The sequence below is a fragment of the Symphalangus syndactylus genome, chromosome 10 (genome assembly GCF_028878055.3).
Source record: "Symphalangus syndactylus isolate Jambi chromosome 10, NHGRI_mSymSyn1-v2.1_pri, whole genome shotgun sequence".
Taxonomy (NCBI): domain Eukaryota; kingdom Metazoa; phylum Chordata; class Mammalia; order Primates; family Hylobatidae; genus Symphalangus; species Symphalangus syndactylus.
Genome location: NC_072432.2, coordinates 121,409,399 through 121,429,899, shown reverse-complemented (window position 1 = coordinate 121,429,899; position 20,501 = coordinate 121,409,399). Strand labels below are relative to the sequence as shown.

The following is a 20,501-nucleotide window of genomic DNA, read 5'->3' as shown; positions in this document are numbered from 1 at the left end:
CTTGCCTTTTTTCTTCCATCACTTGTTCTCCCCTGGAACCACCAGGACTGAGAAAGGAGAGAGTGGTCCATGGCATTCCCCAAAACCCGGTTTTCTTTGTATAGTTGAGGTTGCTGGGTAATGCTGCACATTTAATAACATACATAAAATGCATACATTTCAACTGATTATTCACATTACTCAGGTTCTCTCAAGACGTTTATTTTCATGGCTGGGTGCAGTGGCTCATGCTTATAATCCCAGCAATTTGGGAGGCCGAGGTGGGTGGATCATCTGAGGTCAGGGGTTCGAGACCAGCCTGGTTAACATGGTGAAACCCCGTTTCTACCAAAAATACAAAAAAAGAAAAAAAATTAGCTGGGCGTGGTGGTGTGCACCTGTAATCCCAGCTACTCGGGAGGCTGAGGCAGGAGAATCGCTTGAACCCAGGAGGCGGAGGTTGCAGTGAGCTGAGATCACACCATTGCACTCCCGCTTGGGCAACAAGAGGAAACTCTGTCTCAACAACAACAACAGCAACAACAAGACCAACAACAACAAAGACGTTTATTTTCCATCTGCACTCTGGGAAGGTGCTAGTGGACTACACTAAAGGATCACGGTGGATGGCTGGGATGTGAGACTGACCAACCTCTAGGGGTTTCTATTCCTGCTTCAGTTAGGGACAGAATTTACTAACAGGTCTGTGAGCTCCAGTGACCAATCGCTGTATGCAAGGACCACACCTATTTGTCAGGAAAACACAATCACTATGTATAAAACTGACCTCATCCTCTGGCTCCTACACACCAGTTCCTCCCCCTGATGAGAGGCACTACTTTATACCAAGTCAACCAAGCCAGAAATTCTGCTTCTCCCTGTCCAGTCTGGGATTTCATTTTCCCCCAGATTGCAAGCTAATAAGTTAGCCTGTGACTTATGGAATAGAAGACTCTGCTGTTTCACAATAAAATATGAGATTCTTGGGTCAAAAACAACTTTATTCACAAAGCAGCGAGTGGCATGAACATTATGTTTGTGTGGGTTCTGCTGGTCCTCCCCGTCCCACAGGTGTGACGCATAGGGCCCAGGTAAGTGATACACGTAACAGTGGTTTGCACCACAGCTGAGGAACAATGAGCCCAGGGCATCCCCTGCTTTTCATAGTAAGCAGTAAGTCAGCCTGCTCTTGCTCTCAAAGGGAGACATTACCTCATCCCTCAAGGTTGCCTTACTGCAGACACAACCTGCAAGAATGGCCCAAGTCACGAATGCTCAGGGCCTTGCATTCTTTTTTTTTTTTTTTTTTTTTTTCTGAGACAGAGTCTCACTGTGTCACCATACTGGAGTGCAGTGGTATGATCTCAGCTCACTACAACCTCCACCGCCTGGGTTCAAGCGATTCTCCTGCCTCAGCCTCCTGAGTAGCTGGGACTACAGGCGCACACCACCACACCCAGCTGATTTTTGTATTTTTAGTAGAGACAGGGTTTCACCATGTTGGCCAGGATGGTCTCGACCTTTTGACCTCATGATCCACCTGCCTTGGCCTCCCAAAGTGCTGGGATTACAGGCGTGAGCCACCGCACTCGGCCACGAATGCTCAGGCCCTTGCGTTCTTGACATGCCAAGATGTTTCGGAGTGTGAGAGGCCCACAGAGAGGTGTCTACCAACGCTCCCTTGCCTCCATATGTAATTTGCTTTCCAGTACTCTTGAGTCCTCCTCCCAATCTCTCATTCAGGCCTCTCTTCTCCACCCGCCTATCTACTTCCAGCTTCATTCTCAGCTCACATTGTCTGCACCCTTTGCCTAGTACACTGCAGTCACCCCCTAACTGCTTTCACTGCCTCTATCCCTGCCAATCCATCCTCTATTCTCGTCCCAGAGAGATCTTTCTAAGATTCCGATTCTATTATGTGAAACCAATAACAGGCTCCACTCCCAAGAGTAAATTCCAACACCCCCAGGCATAGCACTGAGGATCTTTCATGATCTGACCTCAGCCAACTTCCCAGCTCCACCCCTGCCACTGCTCCCTCACATCCGATTCCCAGGCCTGGCTCAGGGCCCCCAGGTGAACCCTGCTCTCTCACACCTCCATGCCTTTGCATGTACTCTCGCCCTCGCCTCCTATCTGAGTCCTTTCAAATGTCCTTTCCTCTGTGAAGCCTCCCCACTGCGTCCTGCTTCCTTTTCTTTGCTCTCATCACTGTTCACTGGCTTTCCCAGTCAACTCCCATGCATGAAGAGTTGAGATTCCGTCTTTTCTCTCTGTACCTCCAGGAACCTGGTTTGGTTCCTGAAGCATAAGAAATGGAGTCAGGGCTGGGCACAGTGGCTCACACTTGTAATCCCAGCACTTTGGGAGGCCAAGGCGAGTGGATCACCTGAGGTCAGGAATTCAAGACCAGCCTGGCCAACATGGTAAAACCCCGTCTCTACTAAAAAATATAAAAATTAGCCGGGCATGGTGATGCACCCCTGTAGTCCCAGCTTCTTGGGAGGCTGAGGCAGAAGAATCACTTGAACCCAGGAGGTGGAAGTTGCAGTGAGTCAAGATTGCACCACTACACTCCAGTGCCTGGGCAACAGAGTGAGACTCTGTTTCAGGAAAAAAAAAAAAAAAAAAAAAAAGAAAGAAAGAAAAGAAAAGAAAGAAAGAGAAAAAAGAAATTGAATCAGAGTTCAGGTCTACTCCCTGGTACCTGTTTCATTGACTCTTGTCTTTCTGCCTCTTCATCTTTGTGTCCTTAGCCTGGATTTGCCCCTGTGCCCCTCTAAACTCAACAGATGGGCTCATCCCTTGGCAAAGCTGTCATCAAACCTGAACCCTCCTGCTCAGTACTTTCTATTTCTAGTCAAATCAGTTTCTACTGATGAGCAATTGTAGGAGAGGAACAGAAGGGCCAAGGTAGATTGGAATAGTGAGAAATAAAATAGAGAGAGACTGAAAAAGGAAAATGATAAAGGAAATGAGGAAAGAGGAAAGAGAATGAGAAAAAAATAGAGGGACCAGGAGAAACAAAAGGAAAGGCAGAGAAAGAGGGAGAGAGAGCGATTCAGCCTTCATCTAGCCATGAACACCAAACAAATCTGTTGAAAAAATTTTGGGGGCCAGGCACAGTGGCTCAGGTCTGTAATCCCAGCACTTTGGGAGGGTGAGGCCAGTGGATCGCTTGAGGCCAAGAGGTTAAGACCAGCCTGGGCAACATAGTGCAACCTCATCTTTATAAAAAAAAAAAAAAGTAAAATAAAATATTAGCCTGGCATGATGGTGCATGCCTATGGTCCCAGCTACTTGGGAGGCTGAAGCAGGAGGATCGCTTGAGCCCAGGAGTTGGAGGTTGGGGTAAGCCACGGTTGCACCACTGTACTCCAGCCTGAGTGACAGAGAGAGACCCTGTCTCTAAAAAAAGAAAGAAAGAAAATTGTTTTTATCCAGCTCAACAGTAATTTACTGAGCACCTGTTTGCAATGCTCGAAGCTCTCCCACAGTTTATATAACAGCTTATCTGCTTCCCCTACCAAAACTTCAGGGTCTTATTTTGAATTCTGTCTTCCCATAGAATTGTGAAGGTTTTACACACATGTGAAAAAGTGACTTGAATTCAAATATGCATTCACTGGATTCCTTGATTTTCAGAAATTTTCTTCGAAAAATTACGAGTCTTGATCAATTTAGCAGCTGTGGAGAAGAAAAGTGTCTTAGGAGGCAAAAAATTGCTTGAATGCCTCTTGCAGTTCGATTTTTAGAGAAGCTGATTCTGAGATTAGCATGTAGAGCGTTGACTGGAGAGGACTTTCAGGATCAGCACCTGGGAAGGGAAGGAAATAAAAGGAAAAGGAGAGAAAAGGGGCAGATGCGGGGCAAGGGAAGAAGTTGGGCTGGAATGCAGTCTCAGTGAGGTCTCCACTGACCCCATAGGACTCCCTGAAGCTGCCATGATGCTTCAGATTGGTTGTAAAGAAATACCTGAGGCTGGGTAATTTATAAAGAAAAGAGGTTTAATTGGCTCACAGTTCTGCAGGCTGTACAGGAAACATAATGGCATCTGCTTCTGGGGCGGCCTCAAGGAGCTTTCCATCATGGCAGAGGGCAAAGCAGGAGGAGGCATCTTACGTGGCAGGAGCAGGAGAAAGAGTGAGACAGGGGAGGTCCCACACACTTTTAAACAACCAGATCTCATGAGAACTCACTCCTGCTGATGACAGCGCTAGGGGGATGGTTCTAAACCTTGAGAAACCACCCCCGTGATCCAATCACCTCCCACCAGGCCCCACCTCCAACACAGGGGATTACAATTTTTTTTTTTTTTGAGACAGAATTCATTCTGTTGCCCAGGCTGGAGTGCAATGGCGCAATCTCTGCTCACTGCAACCTCTGCCTCCCAGTTCAAGCGATTCTCCTGCCTCAGCCTCCTGAGTAGCTGGGATTGCAGGCACCCACCACCACGCCTGGCTAATTTTCATATTTTTAGTAGAAACGGAATTTCACCATGGTGGCCAGGCCGGTCTTGAACTCCTGACCTCAGTGATTCACTGGTCTTGGCCTCCCAAAGTGCTGGATTATAGGCATGAGTCACTGTGCACAGCTGGGGATTACAATTTGATATGAGATTTGGTGGGGACAGAGATCCAAACCCCATCATTTGTCTTACATTGTGGCAAGGGGGAAGGGAGGAAGAAGGTCTGATCTTTATACTTCCACACTGACCGAACATTCAGTGGCTGCTAGCTGCCTACCCACCCCCGCCAGGTCTCACCTTGGGCAAGGCAGCTCTCTCAAGCTTGTAACTGTCAACCAGCAGCCTTCCAACAGGTGGGGAAATAAATCCTTCAGTTCTGGAGGGGAACGAGTGCATCACATCACTCATTGGTTCTTTAATAGATTTTTATCCAGTGTAACGATCACTTCTGAAGATAATATGTATTTTATTGTCCCGAACTCCCATTTTATTCCAAAAATAATAATAATAATTTTTTGGTTTAGTTAGGTTCTTGTATGGCGTAAAATTATTTTTAAAAATCTTTGTGTGTATATATACACATAAGTATGTGTACAAATGCACAGAGTCACACACATAGAATTTGTATATGATTATGCCAAGCTGGTGTGTGTTTGTTTTTGAGGATCTCACTCTGTCACCCAGGCTGGAGTACAGTGGCACAATCACGGCTCACTGCAGCCTCCACCTCCTGGGCTCAAGCGATCTTCCTGCCTCATCCTCCCAAGTAGCTGGGACCACCAGGCTCACACCACCATGCCCGGCTAATTTTTTTTAATTTTTATTAGAGAAAAGGCCTGGTCTCAAACTCCTGAGCGCAAGTGAGCCTCTATTTCAGCCTCCCAAAGCTCTGGGATTACAAGCATCAACCACCATGCCCAGCTATAACAAACTGTTAATACTGGTTTTTCCCAAAGAGTTATATGGGCGTTGGTGGACAGAGGAGGGTCTGTTAGAAGAGAGAGGCTTCATTTTCTTACTTCATACAATGCAGCAATGTTTCCAATTTTAAAACAAATTAGGACATAAATATGTATCGTATATTATACACACACACACATACACACACACACACACACCCATACATATAAGTAAACAAAGAACAATAACTCTGGAATTGAAAACTCTGGTTTCAAATCAGCTGTACCAGTTTTACCTTCTCTGGGCTTTATCCTCCTTTGTAAAATGAGTGGATTGGATCAGATGACCTTGAAGATCCCTTCTGGATCTAACATTCTAACTGTGTGAAAAGTATTAAAAATAGATGCCCGGCCAGGCGCAGTGGCTCACGCTTGTAATCCCAGCACTTTGGGAGGCCGAGGCGGGCGGATCACGAGGTCAGGAGATCGAAACCACGGTGAAACCCTGTCTCTACTAAAAATACAAAAAAATTAGCCGGGCGTGGGGGCGGGCGCCTGTAGTCCCAGCTACTCTGAGAGGCTGAGGCAGGAGAATGGCGTGAACCCGGGAGGCGGAGCTTGCAGTGAGCCGAGATTGCGCCACTGCACTCCAACCTGGACGACAGAGCGAGACTCCGTCTCAAAAAAAATAATAAATAAGTAAAAAAATTAAAAAATAAATAAATAAATAAAAATAGATGCCCAAGGAGACAGCCGGCCAAAAGGCATCCAGACAATAATTTCAAGGGGCTTCCACACTTCTAAATGAGGGCATTTGTCACCAATGATCGGTGAAATTTTAAGGCCCTGTTTTTTGTTTTTGTTTTAATTTTGTCTTTCTTCTGTAGTAAAATGTGAAATATGTAACTATCTTAGACTAAAATAAGAGTCACAGGATTTTAACTTCACAGCAGGCTTTAAGCAGAGAGATTGAATTCTCTAAATTCAAATTTAGATGCCTAAAAAAAAAAAAACTGCGTCATCAGGATAGGCATATATAACAGATTAGTAAGTTATTCAAGCATTGTGAATTTTGGGTGAAGGAATATTTTTAAAGTGTGTATTTCTTTGCCAACTAGTGTTTTAATTGAAAGTGATCTTTATCACACATACATAGAAAGGTAACTATGGAAGATGACGGATAGGATAATTTCCTTGACATTTCATTATGTATGTGTATATCAAAACATCAAGTTGTATACCTTAAATATACACAGTTTTTTAAAAGAAAAGTGATCCACATTTCTTTTAGGGTATGGTTCACACATGTTGTACAGTACATGTTAAAAAAGTGTTCTGAGAAAAAGCACCCAGTTACCATCAATCAGTCATTATTTACGGGCCCCTAAATATCTCGCTCCTACATTGTAATGATGTCACATGGTAAAATATGTAACTACAGTGTCAACAGACTAAAATAACAACCGTGGGATTTTGACTTAACAGCAGGCTCTGAGTAAACTGTGATATAAACAGACTGCAGCATCTTGCAAGAAAAGAAGATCCATTTTAATATTTCCATTTGGAAGAAATACTTTGTTTTCCAGCTCTTTAAAATGAAGAACCTGATTGCAAATCTTTGAAATAAAGACTTGCTCCAAACCAGGGTGCATAAGACTATAAGTCCAACTGAGAACCTGACAACAAAATTATCTGCCCAAAATGATACATCTTGTCAAGGGTAGAGTCAGAACCAGATCTGAGGTCTCCTGACTTTCAGTCTAGTGTCTTTCCTCCACCCCGTCTGTCCCATCAGTTTCTGCTTGAGTCTAGATGCCTTCTGGTAAAGAGCTGGACTTGCGTGGACTCTGTTTAGACTTTGTCTCGTGTTTTAACCTGCGTAGCACTTCCCAACATCCACCCCATTCCTTTTCTACTACCTTCTTGTTGACTGTCTTTTCCCCTTTAAGTCAGTTTCCTTTTGTTTCCAATGGGCCACACCATCATCGGACACCATGCTTCAACTTCCTCTTGAAGCTCTGTTGTGGTCTCTTCTTCCTATAGTCAGACCAAAGCATGGGCAGAAGTTCATCAAGAATGTAAGTCAGAATGGGGAAGACCAAGGATCTGGTGAGGAATCAAGTGCAGTGTTGAGCTGAACACATAGTTTGGACCCAGAGATTTTTAAAATATCTGTAAATATAACCTCTTAGGTCCTTGCTTATCCTTTCTAAAATATAGGAATTGAACAAAAAGACCTTTAGGATTCCTTTTAGCTCTAAAATTCTATGACTTCTGAAGCTTTCTTCTTGTTGTTAGTCAGCAAAATGGTTTATTGAGGGCCTTCCATGGACTCTGTACTTGAGGATTCTGTGGAGCATGTAAGAGAAAGTGGTTGTAATCTACTTGGGAAGATAAAATTAACAGAAACCACTAGAGAGCAAAACAAACACTATAAAGTCTAAGTGAAGCGTGAACTATAAATTGAGTAAGAGTTAGGAGGAGAGAAATCCCTGGGCATCAGAAAAGTGACAACACTGGTTGCACAGGTTGGGCGATGCATGATTGATAGAGAAGAATTCAGACAATGTTTGAATCCAGATATTTTGACTCTTCTGTGTTCTACAGATTCTCTTCTACTTCTTTTCATCTAGAAATTCTGAGTTTATCTGTTGCCATTATTTGAGGGTCCTGGTAGCCCAGGTGGCAGTTAGCTGCGGGGGAGGGTCTTTTTATTCTTCTCTTATGTGCAAAAAGTGTCTGTCTGTGACAGAAGAGATTCCCTGGCCAAGAGCAAAACTGACATTTCACTGGTCCCAAGGTGGTGGCTGAACCAGTTATTTCAATTCCTATTTTGTATTTCCTTGGCAACCAGAGCTTGAGAGTTAAAAAAGGAAGGAAAGACGATCTGTGGGAAGCATAAAACCAGCTCCTCAGCCTCTTCCATAAAAAGAGAAGAAATAGGCCTGAGCCACCTCTCCAAGTGGGAACATTCTTACAGCACTAGAGAATGTAGCAAGTGCCAAGAGGAGGGAAAAACATCAATCCCGATTTTGAAAGCTGACAGAGTGTGTATGGGATAAAGCAAGTGAGACATTCACATATGTTCATTACTCTCTCTTCCTCTCTTAATAACCCCCTTCTCTGCCACGTGTCCCCACATTAGTCTTCCTTTCCTCACTCACTGAAGTATACATATGCAGTGATGCTCAGAAAAACACCTCGACACCAATATATAAAGATACTCACATTGTACTGATACATCCATAAGGATATTCATTCTCACAATCACATTCATTCAATTCAATAAACATAGATACCTGTAACATGCTCTGTAAGCACTCTACTGGAGATGTCAAGATGAATAAGACTTAGTTTCTGTCCTAAATAGTATATTGTAATAAACCTATACCAACAAATATTCAAGTGGAAGCCCAGAGGTGCGCACACACACATTTCTAATCCTACAGATGTGTACGTACTTATACGCCCACTGATATGTGTATACACTGAAATAGAAAAACAGAACTGATCATTCACTTGTTTTGTAAATTCTCATACTATTAATATTGAAACATTTCAGATGGGGGAGGAGTTTCATATTCCTGTGTTTTTGTTAGTTTTTTCATCTCCTTTCAAATTGTAAAATTAATTTCTTTTTATAATTCCATTTTTAAAATTTCTTTCTCTTTAAAAAACTATTACTTCTTTCTTCTTCTTTTCTTTTTTCTTTTTTTTTTTTTTTTTTTTTGTTTTTTTTGAGACAGGGTCTGGCTCTGTCACCCAGATTAGAAGTACAGTGACATGATCATAGCTCACTGCAGCCTCAACTCCCCGGGCTCAAGCGATCCTCCCACTTCAGCCTCAGCTGGGACTGCAGGGACACACCACCATGCCTGGCTAAGTTTTTGTATTTTGGTAGAGATGGGGTCTCACCATGTTGCCCAGGCTGCTCTTAAACTCCCTAGCTCAAATGATCTGCCTGCCTTGGCCTCCCAAAGTGCTGGGATTACAGGTGTGAGCCACTGAACCCAGCCTTATTACTTCTTCTTTCATATGAATTATTCCACATGTAGAAACTGAAAGAAAAAAGAGAGAGAAACCTTGCCCAGGGTAAAAATACATAACCTCAGGAGTAAAATTTGTCTTTTAATATTCAGTTGATACAACGAATGTTTATTCACCGATCCCTTAATGATATCTTCTTGTAATGGGTATTTTGAACTATGATATATGAAATTACCATATTCTTTTTTACTTACTGTAGGTATTTGAAGAGAGAAGAGCCCTGCTTGGCAAATGGGTAAACATTTAAAATGTGCTATTTTTGCATTATGTTATGTTATCTGTTTTCATTTTTCAGGCTGCTATTAAAAAATCAGACTGGGTGGCTTATAAATAACAGACATATTTTATTCAACTTGGATAGAAAGAAAAAAACACCAGACATTTATTTTTCATGGTTCCGGAGGCTTAGGAAGCTCATGATCAAGGTGCTGGCAGATTCAGTGTCTGCTGAGGCCTCTCTTCATAGACAGCCACCTCCTCACTGTGTCCTCACATGGCAGAAGAGGGAGAATGAGTTATCTGGGGTCTCCTTTATAAGGACAATAATCACCTTCATGAGGGCCCCATCCTCATGACCTAATCACTTCACAAAGTCCCCACCTCCTAATCCCATCACACTGGGGGGTTGAGACTTCAACATGAATTTGGGGGTGATGTAAACATTCAGTCTGTAGCATTACCACACAGGCCAGAGAATTCAGCTTGGATTTAAGGGAGTGCTTCCTCATTTCCTGAGAAGCATGGCAGGTGCTTTCTGTAGGTATCAGTTAGGATTTGGTCAGGAAACAGAAGTCGTATCTTACTTTAACAGACATAATTAAATGAAAAGGATTGGTTAAGCAAATATTGAAGAACAGAAGAGACAAAAAGGGAATGCTGCGGTTCCAGGGAGATAGAACTGCGGGAATTAGCTACCATCAGCTTTCCTGGTACAGGGAGCTCAGAGGGAAGACCTTCAGCCCCATAGGGAAGCCAGATTTCTATGGAATAAAGTAGATGACATCACAACCAGCTGGTTCTGATACAGTTGGTGAAGCATGATGGTTCTGGGTGTATGGGAAAAAAAGCTGGACCTCAGAATCAATGGCTACTGTCAGGGTAAAGAGTTAGGTGATCCTGATAGGAACAGCAACCAAATAGGAGTAAGTTTCTCCTCCCTCAGTTTCCCTCTAGCACCTTCCTCCTCATTGGCAGCATTTATCAGGGAGCCAGCTGTCAAAGGAGAGAAATATGGTGATAGAGATCCTGCCTTCTTTTCTTTTTTTGAGACGGAGTTTTGCTCTTGTTGCCCAGGCTGGAGTGTAATGGTGCCATCTCGGATCACTGCAACCTCCTCTGCCTCCCGGGTTCAAGTGATTCTTCTGCCTCAGCCTCCTGAGTAGCTGGGATTACAGGTGCCCACCACTACGCCTGGCTAGCTTGTTGTATTTTTAGTAGAGACGGAGTTTCACCATGTTGGCCAGGCTGGTCTTGAACTCCTGACCTCAGGTGATCCACACCCCTTGACCTCCCGAAGTGCTGGGATTACAGGTGTGAACCACATGCCCAGCCCAAGAGATCCTGCCTTCTATGCTCACAAAGTAGAGCACAGACAGGTGGATTTGGGTCAGGTGCAATGGCTCACAACTGTAATACCAGTACTTTGGGAGGCTGAGGGAGGAGGGGAGCTTAAGGCCAGGAGTTTGAGACTAGCCTGGGCAACATAACAAGACCCCATATCTACAAAAATAATAATTAAAAAAATTAGCCAGGCGTGGTGGTGCATTCCTATAGTCCCAGCTACTTGGGATGGGTAAGGCAGGAGGATTGCTTGAGCCCAAGAGTTCAAGGCTGTAGTGAGCTGTTGCACTGGTGCAGTCCAGCCTGGGCAACAGAGAAAGACCATGTTTCAAAACAAACAAACAAACCCCAAAATAGAAAGATGAATTTGGATCTAAGGGACAGTAGCTTAGTAACCAGCACAGTTTACCCATTTGGCTACTCAGCATTCATATATACCCTTCTATAGATCCTGACACTTCCATACAAGAACTGTAACAATGTTATGTTTTTACCTAACAAGATACAACTATCCTTCATCAAAAACTAGGACTTTCTCATGTGTTCCTCAAAAGGAGGGACACAAAGTCTCAATGGCCATCCCTGGGTGATGATCAAAATATCCATCTCTGGGCTTTTTTTTTTTTTTTTTTTTTGTGAGATTCTCTGTTTTGTTTCTTCAAGAGAATAATCTACGGAGGCAGGGCTGGCTTCTATCCTGTTTTTCGTTGTACATTCCTTGATGCTTACTAGGCATTAACAGATATTTTCTAAATCAACAAATAATGGTCTCTTGTTTTTCTCCTTTCCCCAAACAAACTTATTCCTTAAAATCACTAAGTCATATGGTAGCCTATATACCCCTGCAAAAACCCAATGAATTGGGCTTAAGGGAGATATTTCTAATTTATCTTTATTTACATTTCTGTCTCCATTTTAATTTTTAGATTTTTTTTGTTTGTGTGTTTCATGGACAAGACAGTAACATAAGAAATGCATTTTCAAAAGAAAAGGAAAGAAGGAAGGAAGGAAGGAAGGAAGGAAGGAAGGAAGGGAAGGAGGGAAGGAAGGAAGGGGAAATAAGGATACCAGTGTTTTTACTTAGCATTACTTGGGATTTTCACTGTAGGCATCAAGCACTGTCTTAGTTTTAAAATTTAATCTAGTATTAGAAGTGAAATCATTTTTAAAAAAAGAATCTAGACAGTGAGAGATATAATATAATATGAATTGTATTCAATGATAGACAGTCCAAAAGTATTTTTATATTTGGCAATTTTTGTTCATTTATTTGCACATGATTCTGTCTAATGTTCTGTACAACAGCAAATAAAATAATTAAGAGAAACTGAAAAGCTCTTCTACTTTAATGTTTCATGCTACTACTTAATCCCCTTCCTCTCAAATTTTCTCTGCCCTTCAATCCCTGTTAGAAAAGGCGATCGCCTCCCAAATTGAGAGAGAACACTGCAGGAGAAGTGAAAAGAGAAAGCATCTCAGATTTTCTCTCAGCTTCTGCTCTGTTGCTAATATAAATAATACTAACATAATACCCCATTTTAATAAAGTAGATAGCATCACTTTTAACTTGCTGGAAACAACCATAATCAGAGTTAGAATTCAAAAGAGAAACAAGGAAAACTATTTTGCAAACTGCATGATAGAAAAATGATTAATATCCAGGATATATAAAGAGTTCCTACAAGTCAATAAGAAAAATACAAATATCCCTACAGAATAATGGGCTAATATAAGAATGAGGAATATTAAAAAAATGAACAATAAGCATGTAAAATATGCTCAATTTTACCAAAATCAGAGAAATGCAAATGAAAACAACGAAATTCCCAAATTCTCTCTTCCTTGCCTATATGGCAAAAATTGAAGAGCTAGATAATATATATAGCTCTTCATTATGTGTATATTATATATAATATAACCTATAAGAAAGGATTCACTGGAAAGCAGGAAGATACTTTTAAACTCACTTGGAGGGAATGTAAAATGGTAAAGACCTTTTAAAGACAATTTGACAGGATCTGTTAAAATTTTAAATGCACGTACCCTTTGAGCTTCTATTTATGTATACTAGAGAAATATTCATTCAGAACATGAAAAGGCATGAAAAAGCATGTGCCAAGATACTGCTCCTCCTCCTCCTTTTTCTTTCTTCCTACGGGAAAGGTATTAGTAGTAATGGTATCAGTAGTAAATTGAGTAAATAGAAAATGCCATATTCATCCTACTATGACTGAATGAGAAGACAAAAAGCTCTGGAGTTCATTACATATCAGGACATGTGTGGCTACATTTTGTTCACTTATTTATTATTATTATTATTTTGAGACAGAGTCTCGCTCTGTCCCCCAGGCTGGAGTGCATTGGCGCGATCTCAGCTCACTGCAACCTCCACCTCCTGGGTTCAAGAGATTCACCTACCTCAGCCTCCTGAGTAGCTGGGATTACAGGCGTGCGCCACCATGCCCAGCTAATTTTTGTATTTTTAGTAGAGACAGCGTTTCACCTTGTTGTCAGGCTGGTGTTGAACTCCTGACCTCGCGATCCACCCGCCTCGGCCTCCCAAAGTGCTAGTATTACAGGCGTGAGCCACCATGCCCAGCCATTTTGTTTATTTTTTAAACTGCTACATAGTATTCCCTGGGATGGGTATACTCTAATTTATTTCACTGCCACCAAGCTGATGGAGATATGTGTGTGTGTGAATGTATAAAAATGCATGACCATCTTCCAGGCATGGTGGTGCTTTGCCTCAAGTCCCAGCTAATCCAGAGACTAAAGCAGGAGAATTACTTGAGTCCAGGAGTTTGAAGCTGCAGTGTGCCATGATCATGCCTGTGAATAGCCACTGCACTCCAGCCTGGGTCACATAGCAAGACTTTGTCTCTGAAAACAATTTTTTTTTTTTTTTCCTGAGACGGGGTTTCACTCTTGTTGCCCAGGCTGGAGTGCAATGGTGCAATCTCGGCGCATCACAACCTCCACCTCCCGGGTTCAAGCCATTTTCCTCCTTCAGCCTCCCGAGTAGCTGGGATTACAGGCATGTGCCACCACACCCAGCTAATTTTGTAATTGTTTTTAGTAGAGATGGGGTTTCTCCATGTTGGTCAGGCTGGTCTCAAACTCCTGACCTCAGGTGATCCGCTTGCCTCGGCCTTCCAAAGTGCTGGGATTACAGGCATGAGCCACCACACCCGGCCCTAATAAAATTTTTTTTTTAATTAGAAAAAAAGGAAATGCGTGAACATCAAACTTTTGAACAGTTGTTATCTGTGGGAGATGAAGTGAGATTTGATGGGGAGCAGTGTTAAAGAAGCTTTTCATTTTTTATTCTATTGATTCTATATGTGCCTGCTTGAAACTTTTTTTTTTCAAGACTGAGTCTTGCACTGTAGCTAAGGCTTGAGTGCAGTGGTGTGATCGCAGCTCACTGCAACCTCTACCTCCTGGGCTCAAGTGATCCTCCCACCTCAGCCTCCCAGGTAGCTGGGACTACGGGCTTACACCAACATGCCCATCTTTTTATTTTATTTTATTTTTTATTTTAAGAAACAGGATCTCGCAACGTTGCCCAGCTGGTTTTGGTCTTGAACTCCTGGGCTCAAGCAATCCTTCCATGTTGGCCTTTCAAAGTGCTGGGACTATAGACGTGAGCCATCTCACCCAGCCCTATTTGAAACTTTTAAGACAAAAACGTATCTACACTTTGTGAAATTAAATTTTTGATAATAGGACTCAGAAACTCAACCAGAAGAGATAATATAACCAATAAGCCAACAGAAACAAGCCTCTCTCTTTATCCCCCTCCCACCCTCTTTTAGCCATTCAGTGTGAGGTGGGTGGAACCTGATCGCCCTAGCAACTTTCTCACTTCCTGAAATGGCAGCAAGAATCCTTGTAACAACTACTCTAAAAATAGGATGTGCACAGTTACATTGAGTCAAGAAAGCCTTTAAAAAGGCATCCTTCAGGAATGAATTGGGAAGCAAGGTACCGTACGTGATGCTAGAATAGGAGAATAATGGTCCTGACGGTCCCCCAATCTCATACATGAGTTCCCTGGCTACTCAGTTAGGGATATTTTTGCTTGAGAGGTGACGCAAGAGATGTGGGGGATAACTGAATTCCTGTACAGTTAACCCCTCCATGGATTATCTACTTTTTGGATTATTTCTAGCACCTTCTAAATCCTAGAGGGATTTTCTCCTACTGTTCAGCATTCTTCTGAGTCATCTAACCTTCTTCAGTTGGTAGTTTAAGGAATGTAAATTAGTTTTCTATTAGCCTAAACAAACACAAATAGAAAGGAAAATCCCTTGAGGCAAAGAACACCTATCATAGCCAAACAAATTACCTCTGACCATTGTAATCAGGGAAATAAATGAGGAACCAATGTAATTATCTTTTTAATCGCTGGAGAAAGTGTTTTAATGTTTTCTTTTATAGATTTCTTCAGTATTGTATAATACTAATGTTCTTTTATATTCATGTTAAATCACTCATTCTGCAACCTGAGCCCATTCTCTTTTGGGGACAGCAGGAAAGTAGATGAGCTAACCTCATTTATTCTCAATGCACTTTCCATCCTTGTCAATGTACAAACATGGTAATTTTATGCGCACGTCTTTTTATAGTTACTTAACCCACATACATATTATTTTTAACATCGCTGTGACATTTTCTAATAGCAGTTGCCATGTCTACAATGAGTCACGCACTCTATTAGGAATTTTATACGTATATTATTGTATTTAATCCTCACAACCACCCTACAAAGTAGATGTAATTATCTCTAATGTATAAATGAGGAAATCGAGGCTGACATATTTCTGATGAGTAAAAGAACTAATAGAATATTGGGAGTGAGGCCGGGCGCGGTGGCTCACGCTTGTAATCCCAGCACTTTGGGAGGCCGAGGCGGGCGGATCACGAGGTCGGGAGATCGAGACCACGGTGAAACCCTGTCTCTACTAAAAATACAAAAAAAATTAGCTGGGCGTGGTGGCGGGTGCCTGTAGTCCCAGCTACTCGGAGAGGCTGAGGCAGGAGAATGGCGTGAACCCGGGAGGCGGAGCTTGCAGTGAGCCGAGATTGCGCCACTGCACTCCAGCCTGGGCTACAGAGCAAGACTCCGTCTCAAAAAAAAAAAAAAAAAAAAAAAAGAATATTGGGAGTGAGACACCAAATTGTCTTATTCCTAAGCCCACCATCAACCCATAATGCCCTGCTTTCCCCTATCATGTTGATATATTATGGTTTGTTTAGCTGATCCCCTACTATTAGGCATTTTGAGTTATCTTTGATTTTGTTGTGGCAGCCATAATATCTTATGAAAATTTTTTGTAACCATAATCATCCTGGGTCTCAACGTAGCTCAGCCCCACCAGACTCACATAGCACTGCCCAAAAGTAATTTTAGAATGAATTCCAGGCCAGATGTGGTAGCACATCCCAGCCACTCAGAAGGCTGAGGTGGGAGGATCCCTTGAGCCTAGGAGGTTGAGGCTGTAGTGAGCTAGGATTGCACCACTGTACGCCAACCTGGGCGACACGGCAAGACCCTGTCTCTAAAAAAAACAGAATGAAATAAAAAATAAATGAAATGAATTCCAATCTTCATTTTGTCTCTTTCAAGGAAAACGGGAGATCCAGTTCAAAACTCACAGCCATACTCCTCCAATCTTCCTTCACTCCCCAGCTGTCCCACACTAGCTGCCATAGAGGCTACCATCGCCTCTGTGAGCCCCGCAACCCCCGTCAAGCCAACTTTCCAACTGTTCTTCCTCTCTCGCCTCTCACCTTCCTTTTGGCTCTTATTTTATAGATCAATTCAGCTTCTAGGGCCAGTTCCCCTGGCCATAGCCATTCTGGCCTGGTTTCTCTTCACTTATTCTCCTGAGAACCCATCTGAAAGAGCTGGGAAAGAAGTCTCTCTCTATTTTTTTTTTTTTTAAGATGGATTCTTGCTCTGTTGCCCAGGCTGGAGTGCAGTGGCATGATCTTGGCTAACTACAAGCACCGCCTTCCGGGTTCACACCATTCTCCTGCCTCAGCCTCCCGAGCAACTGGGACTACAGGTGCCTGCCACCATGCCTGGCTTTTTTTTTTCAGTAGAGACGGGGTTTCACCGTGTTAGCCAGGATGGTCTCTATCTCCTGACTTCGTGATCCACCCACCTCGGCCTCCCAAAGTGCTGGGATTATAGGCGTGAGCCACCGCTCCCGGCCACAAGTCTCCTTTTATGGGAGTTGGAGACATGGCTTGTACAGAAACGGGGCTAGGATAAGTCAGGGAACACTCACACATGAATCAGTTTTATTCCTGTGGTCTTCGCAGTTAAAGTTTTTGTTTTTTCATTTTAGGGTCCCCCTCCTCCCCACCGCAGTGATAGTCTCCAAAGTGAGATTTGTGGGTCATAGAATAAATCTATAGTAGTGAATAGTTTTAATTAGGAAGTATTTCTACTGTTATTCTACTGTTAATTTTTTGTTTGTTTGTTTGTTTGTTTGTTTGAGACAGAGTTTTTGCTCTTGTTGCCCAGGCTGGAGTGCAATGGCGCAATCTCGGCTCACCGCAAGCTCTGCCTCCTGGGTTCAAGCGATTCTCCTGCCTCACACTCCCGAGTAGCTGGAATTACAGGCATGTACCACCATGCCTGGCTAATTTTGTGTTTTCATTAGAGACGGGGTTTCTCCATGTTGGTCAGGCTGGTCTTGAACTCCCGACCTCACGTGATCCACCGGCCTCGGCCTCCCAGTCATGAGCCACCGTGCCTCTAATGTTAAAATTTATGGAAGGCCATTGTTTTGGACTGAGCTCCTATACCAGGCCCCAACAGACCAAACCAACCCAGAATGGAGGCACTCTCATGTAATCAAACTGAACTTTAAAAAGTGCCAGTTTAAATTTAAAATGAAAAACAGGACCAAAAAAAAAAAAAAAACAAAACAAAACAGGAGATTCACAGCAACCAATCTGAAGGGCCCCAGTTTATCTGAGCTGGCATAAGAAAGTCCTCTCTGTTTTAATCTTATGAGGAAAGTAACTCTGAAACAATCAATCCACTTTTTGTTCCTTATTTCTGCTTTTTTTTATTTTTATTTTTTATTTTTATTGACAGGGCCTCTCTCTGTTGCCCAGGCTGGAGTGCCATGGCATAACCACAGCTCACTGCAGCCTCCACCACCCGGGCTTAAGCAATTCTCCCACCTCAGCCTCCCAAGTAGCTGGGACCACAGGCGTACACCACCATACCCAGCTAACTTTTTATTTTTTTGTGCAGATGGGGTGTTGCTCAGGCTGGTTTCAAATTCCCGGGCTCAAGAGATTCTCCTGCCTCTGCCTCCCAAAGTGCTGAGATTACAGACATGAGCCACCACACGGGGCCTATTTCTCTTTTCTTCAACCCTTTTCTGCCCCTGAAGCCAAACAACCTCCTCTCCTCAGCTCTGAGGAGCTCTTATCAGTTCTTCTAATGGGATGCTACCTGATTCATGAATCGCTAATAAAAGCCAATTAGATCTTTAAACGCAATTTGTTAACATTTTGTTTTTTAACGCTACTAATTAAAAAATATATATCAAGTTGACCCTGGAGAAGCCAAAAAGAAAAAAAAATCAAATTAAATTTAAAATACATTGTACAACTGTGACGAAGTTAACTTGTTGGAAGGCTTGCAAAAAATAAATTTTTCCTTTACATGCCTTTTTAGGTAGTCAGTGTATTTTATGATTATGACTAAAATATTATCAACAGATTATAAAATTCTGTTTATAGCCGGGCACAGTGGCTCACACCTGTAGTCTCAGCACTTTGGGAGGCCAAGGTGGGCAGATCACGAGGTCAGAAGTTTGAGACCAGCCTGACCAACATGGTGAAACCCTGTCTCTACTAAAAATACTAAAGTTAGCCAGGCGTGATGGCACGTGCCTGTAATCCCAGCTACTCGGGAGGCTGAGGCAGGAGAATCACTTGAACCCAGGAGGTGGAGGTTGCAGTGAGCCAAGATTGTGCCACTGCACTCCAGTCTAGGTGACAGAGTGAGACTCCATCTCAAAAAAAAAAATTCTGTTTATAATAACTGTACTGAATATCTATATGTGAAATGCAATAATATACAGAAATACAACCAGCTCAAACTTCCCTATTTTCTCTTCCCCAATGGGACAGGGAAGAAAAGAGATTTAGACTTCCAGTGAAGTGGCTCACTGAGCTGGTAGGTGTTGTTCCCTTTTTCTCTTTTGGTTTTGGGCAGTCTCAAGGTGCTTATCCTTGGTCATTCCCTGATCTTGGGTGTTGTTCAGGGTAATCTCTGAGGAAAATTGTGAAGTAGCCAATTGTTGGACATACCCTGGCTTCCTTTGGCATTCACTTCCTCTCTTCAAGTCCTCCTTTATCAACACATCCTCTCCAATCATATCAGTCATTTACATACTAGTGAGAATTTACCCCAATATACTTTCCTTCTGAGGGATATATGCTTGTAATACTTTATCTCCAATTGTGAATACAAGGGTTTGTTTCTGGTCCTGCTGTTTTAAGCACTGATGGGATAATGCAGAAACTATTTGGGGGGAGGAGCTGCGCAGTTATTTTATCTTAAAATTGTGTTTTATAAGCAGATATATTCTCAGTTTATGAATATGGCCAGCTCCCAATTTATTGTTCATATGTGACTGCAAGTTTTGAGGTCACATGCACTTCTGTGTGCACGCTTAGGTCATGCACATGCTCCCATATAAATGTGAGAGAAGACAGGTGGCAAAGCATGGAATTTGCGGATTAGGGAAATAAATACTAGAAATAAATTACTAAACTCCCTTTCTATGCCATTGTCGTCTCTAACTCGTAATGAATCTGCTATCAGACTAAACCTGGAGCTTTTTACATTTTGCTTTGTTTTGTTTTTCTAGTTTGACAAATGGACAGACTCTCAAAGAAGAAGAATCCTCACAGGTCTGTTGGAGCGCTGCTCGCTGTCTCAGCAAAAGTTCTGCTGTCGAAAGCTTCAAGAGAAAATTCCAGCAGAAGCCCTGGACTTTACGACCAAGCTTCCAAGGGTGTTGTCTTTATACATCTTTTCTTTCCTGGACCCCCGGAGCCTTTGTCGTTGTGCACAGGTAAAGGCAAGGAAGGGGTATGTGGTGTTTTGTGAGGACAGCCTTAGGAAACTTGAAACTTGAAACTAGAAGTTAAGGGGAAACACAGGCATACAGACACACACACACACACACACACACACAGACATACACACAAACACTCATATACACACATACACAAATATACACATAGACACACATATACTCATAAACACACATATACACATATACACACATACATATACACACACAAATACAAACACACACATATACACAAACAAATATACACACAAACACACACACACATACACACATACACACAAACACACACAAACGCGTCTACACAAACACATATGTACACATACACATAAACACATACAAACACATACACAAACATGCACACATATACACACGTACACACAAACACACATACACAAACACACACACGCAAAA

The 20,501-nt window shown here is 42.5% G+C and overlaps 1 protein-coding gene and 1 long non-coding RNA gene across 7 annotated transcripts in view; one reads left to right on the top strand and one right to left on the bottom strand.

Annotated features, from left to right (window-relative positions):
• FBXO16 (F-box protein 16) overlaps positions 1–20,501 on the top strand; it is a 64,459-nt gene that overhangs the window by 8,262 nt on the left and 35,696 nt on the right. For 3 of the 6 annotated variants that reach the window (XM_055295832.2, XM_055295836.2, XM_055295831.2), the window contains exons 3-4: positions 9,593–9,628; positions 19,863–20,069. In XM_055295832.2, the coding sequence (XP_055151807.1) occupies positions 9,593–9,628; positions 19,863–20,069 (243 nt within the window). Of the gene's footprint in view, positions 1–9,592; positions 9,629–19,119; positions 19,166–19,862; positions 20,070–20,501 lie in introns of all 6 variants that reach the window. The other 3 variants (XM_063610883.1, XM_055295838.2, XM_055295835.2) reach the window with 2 other exon arrangements.
• Positions 2,873–6,122, bottom strand: LOC134731557 (uncharacterized). The gene is made up of 3 exons (XR_010113954.1): positions 5,643–6,122; positions 4,745–4,823; positions 2,873–4,573 (listed from the first exon to the last, which is right to left on the bottom strand). It is a non-coding gene; the product is annotated as an uncharacterized lncRNA (long non-coding RNA).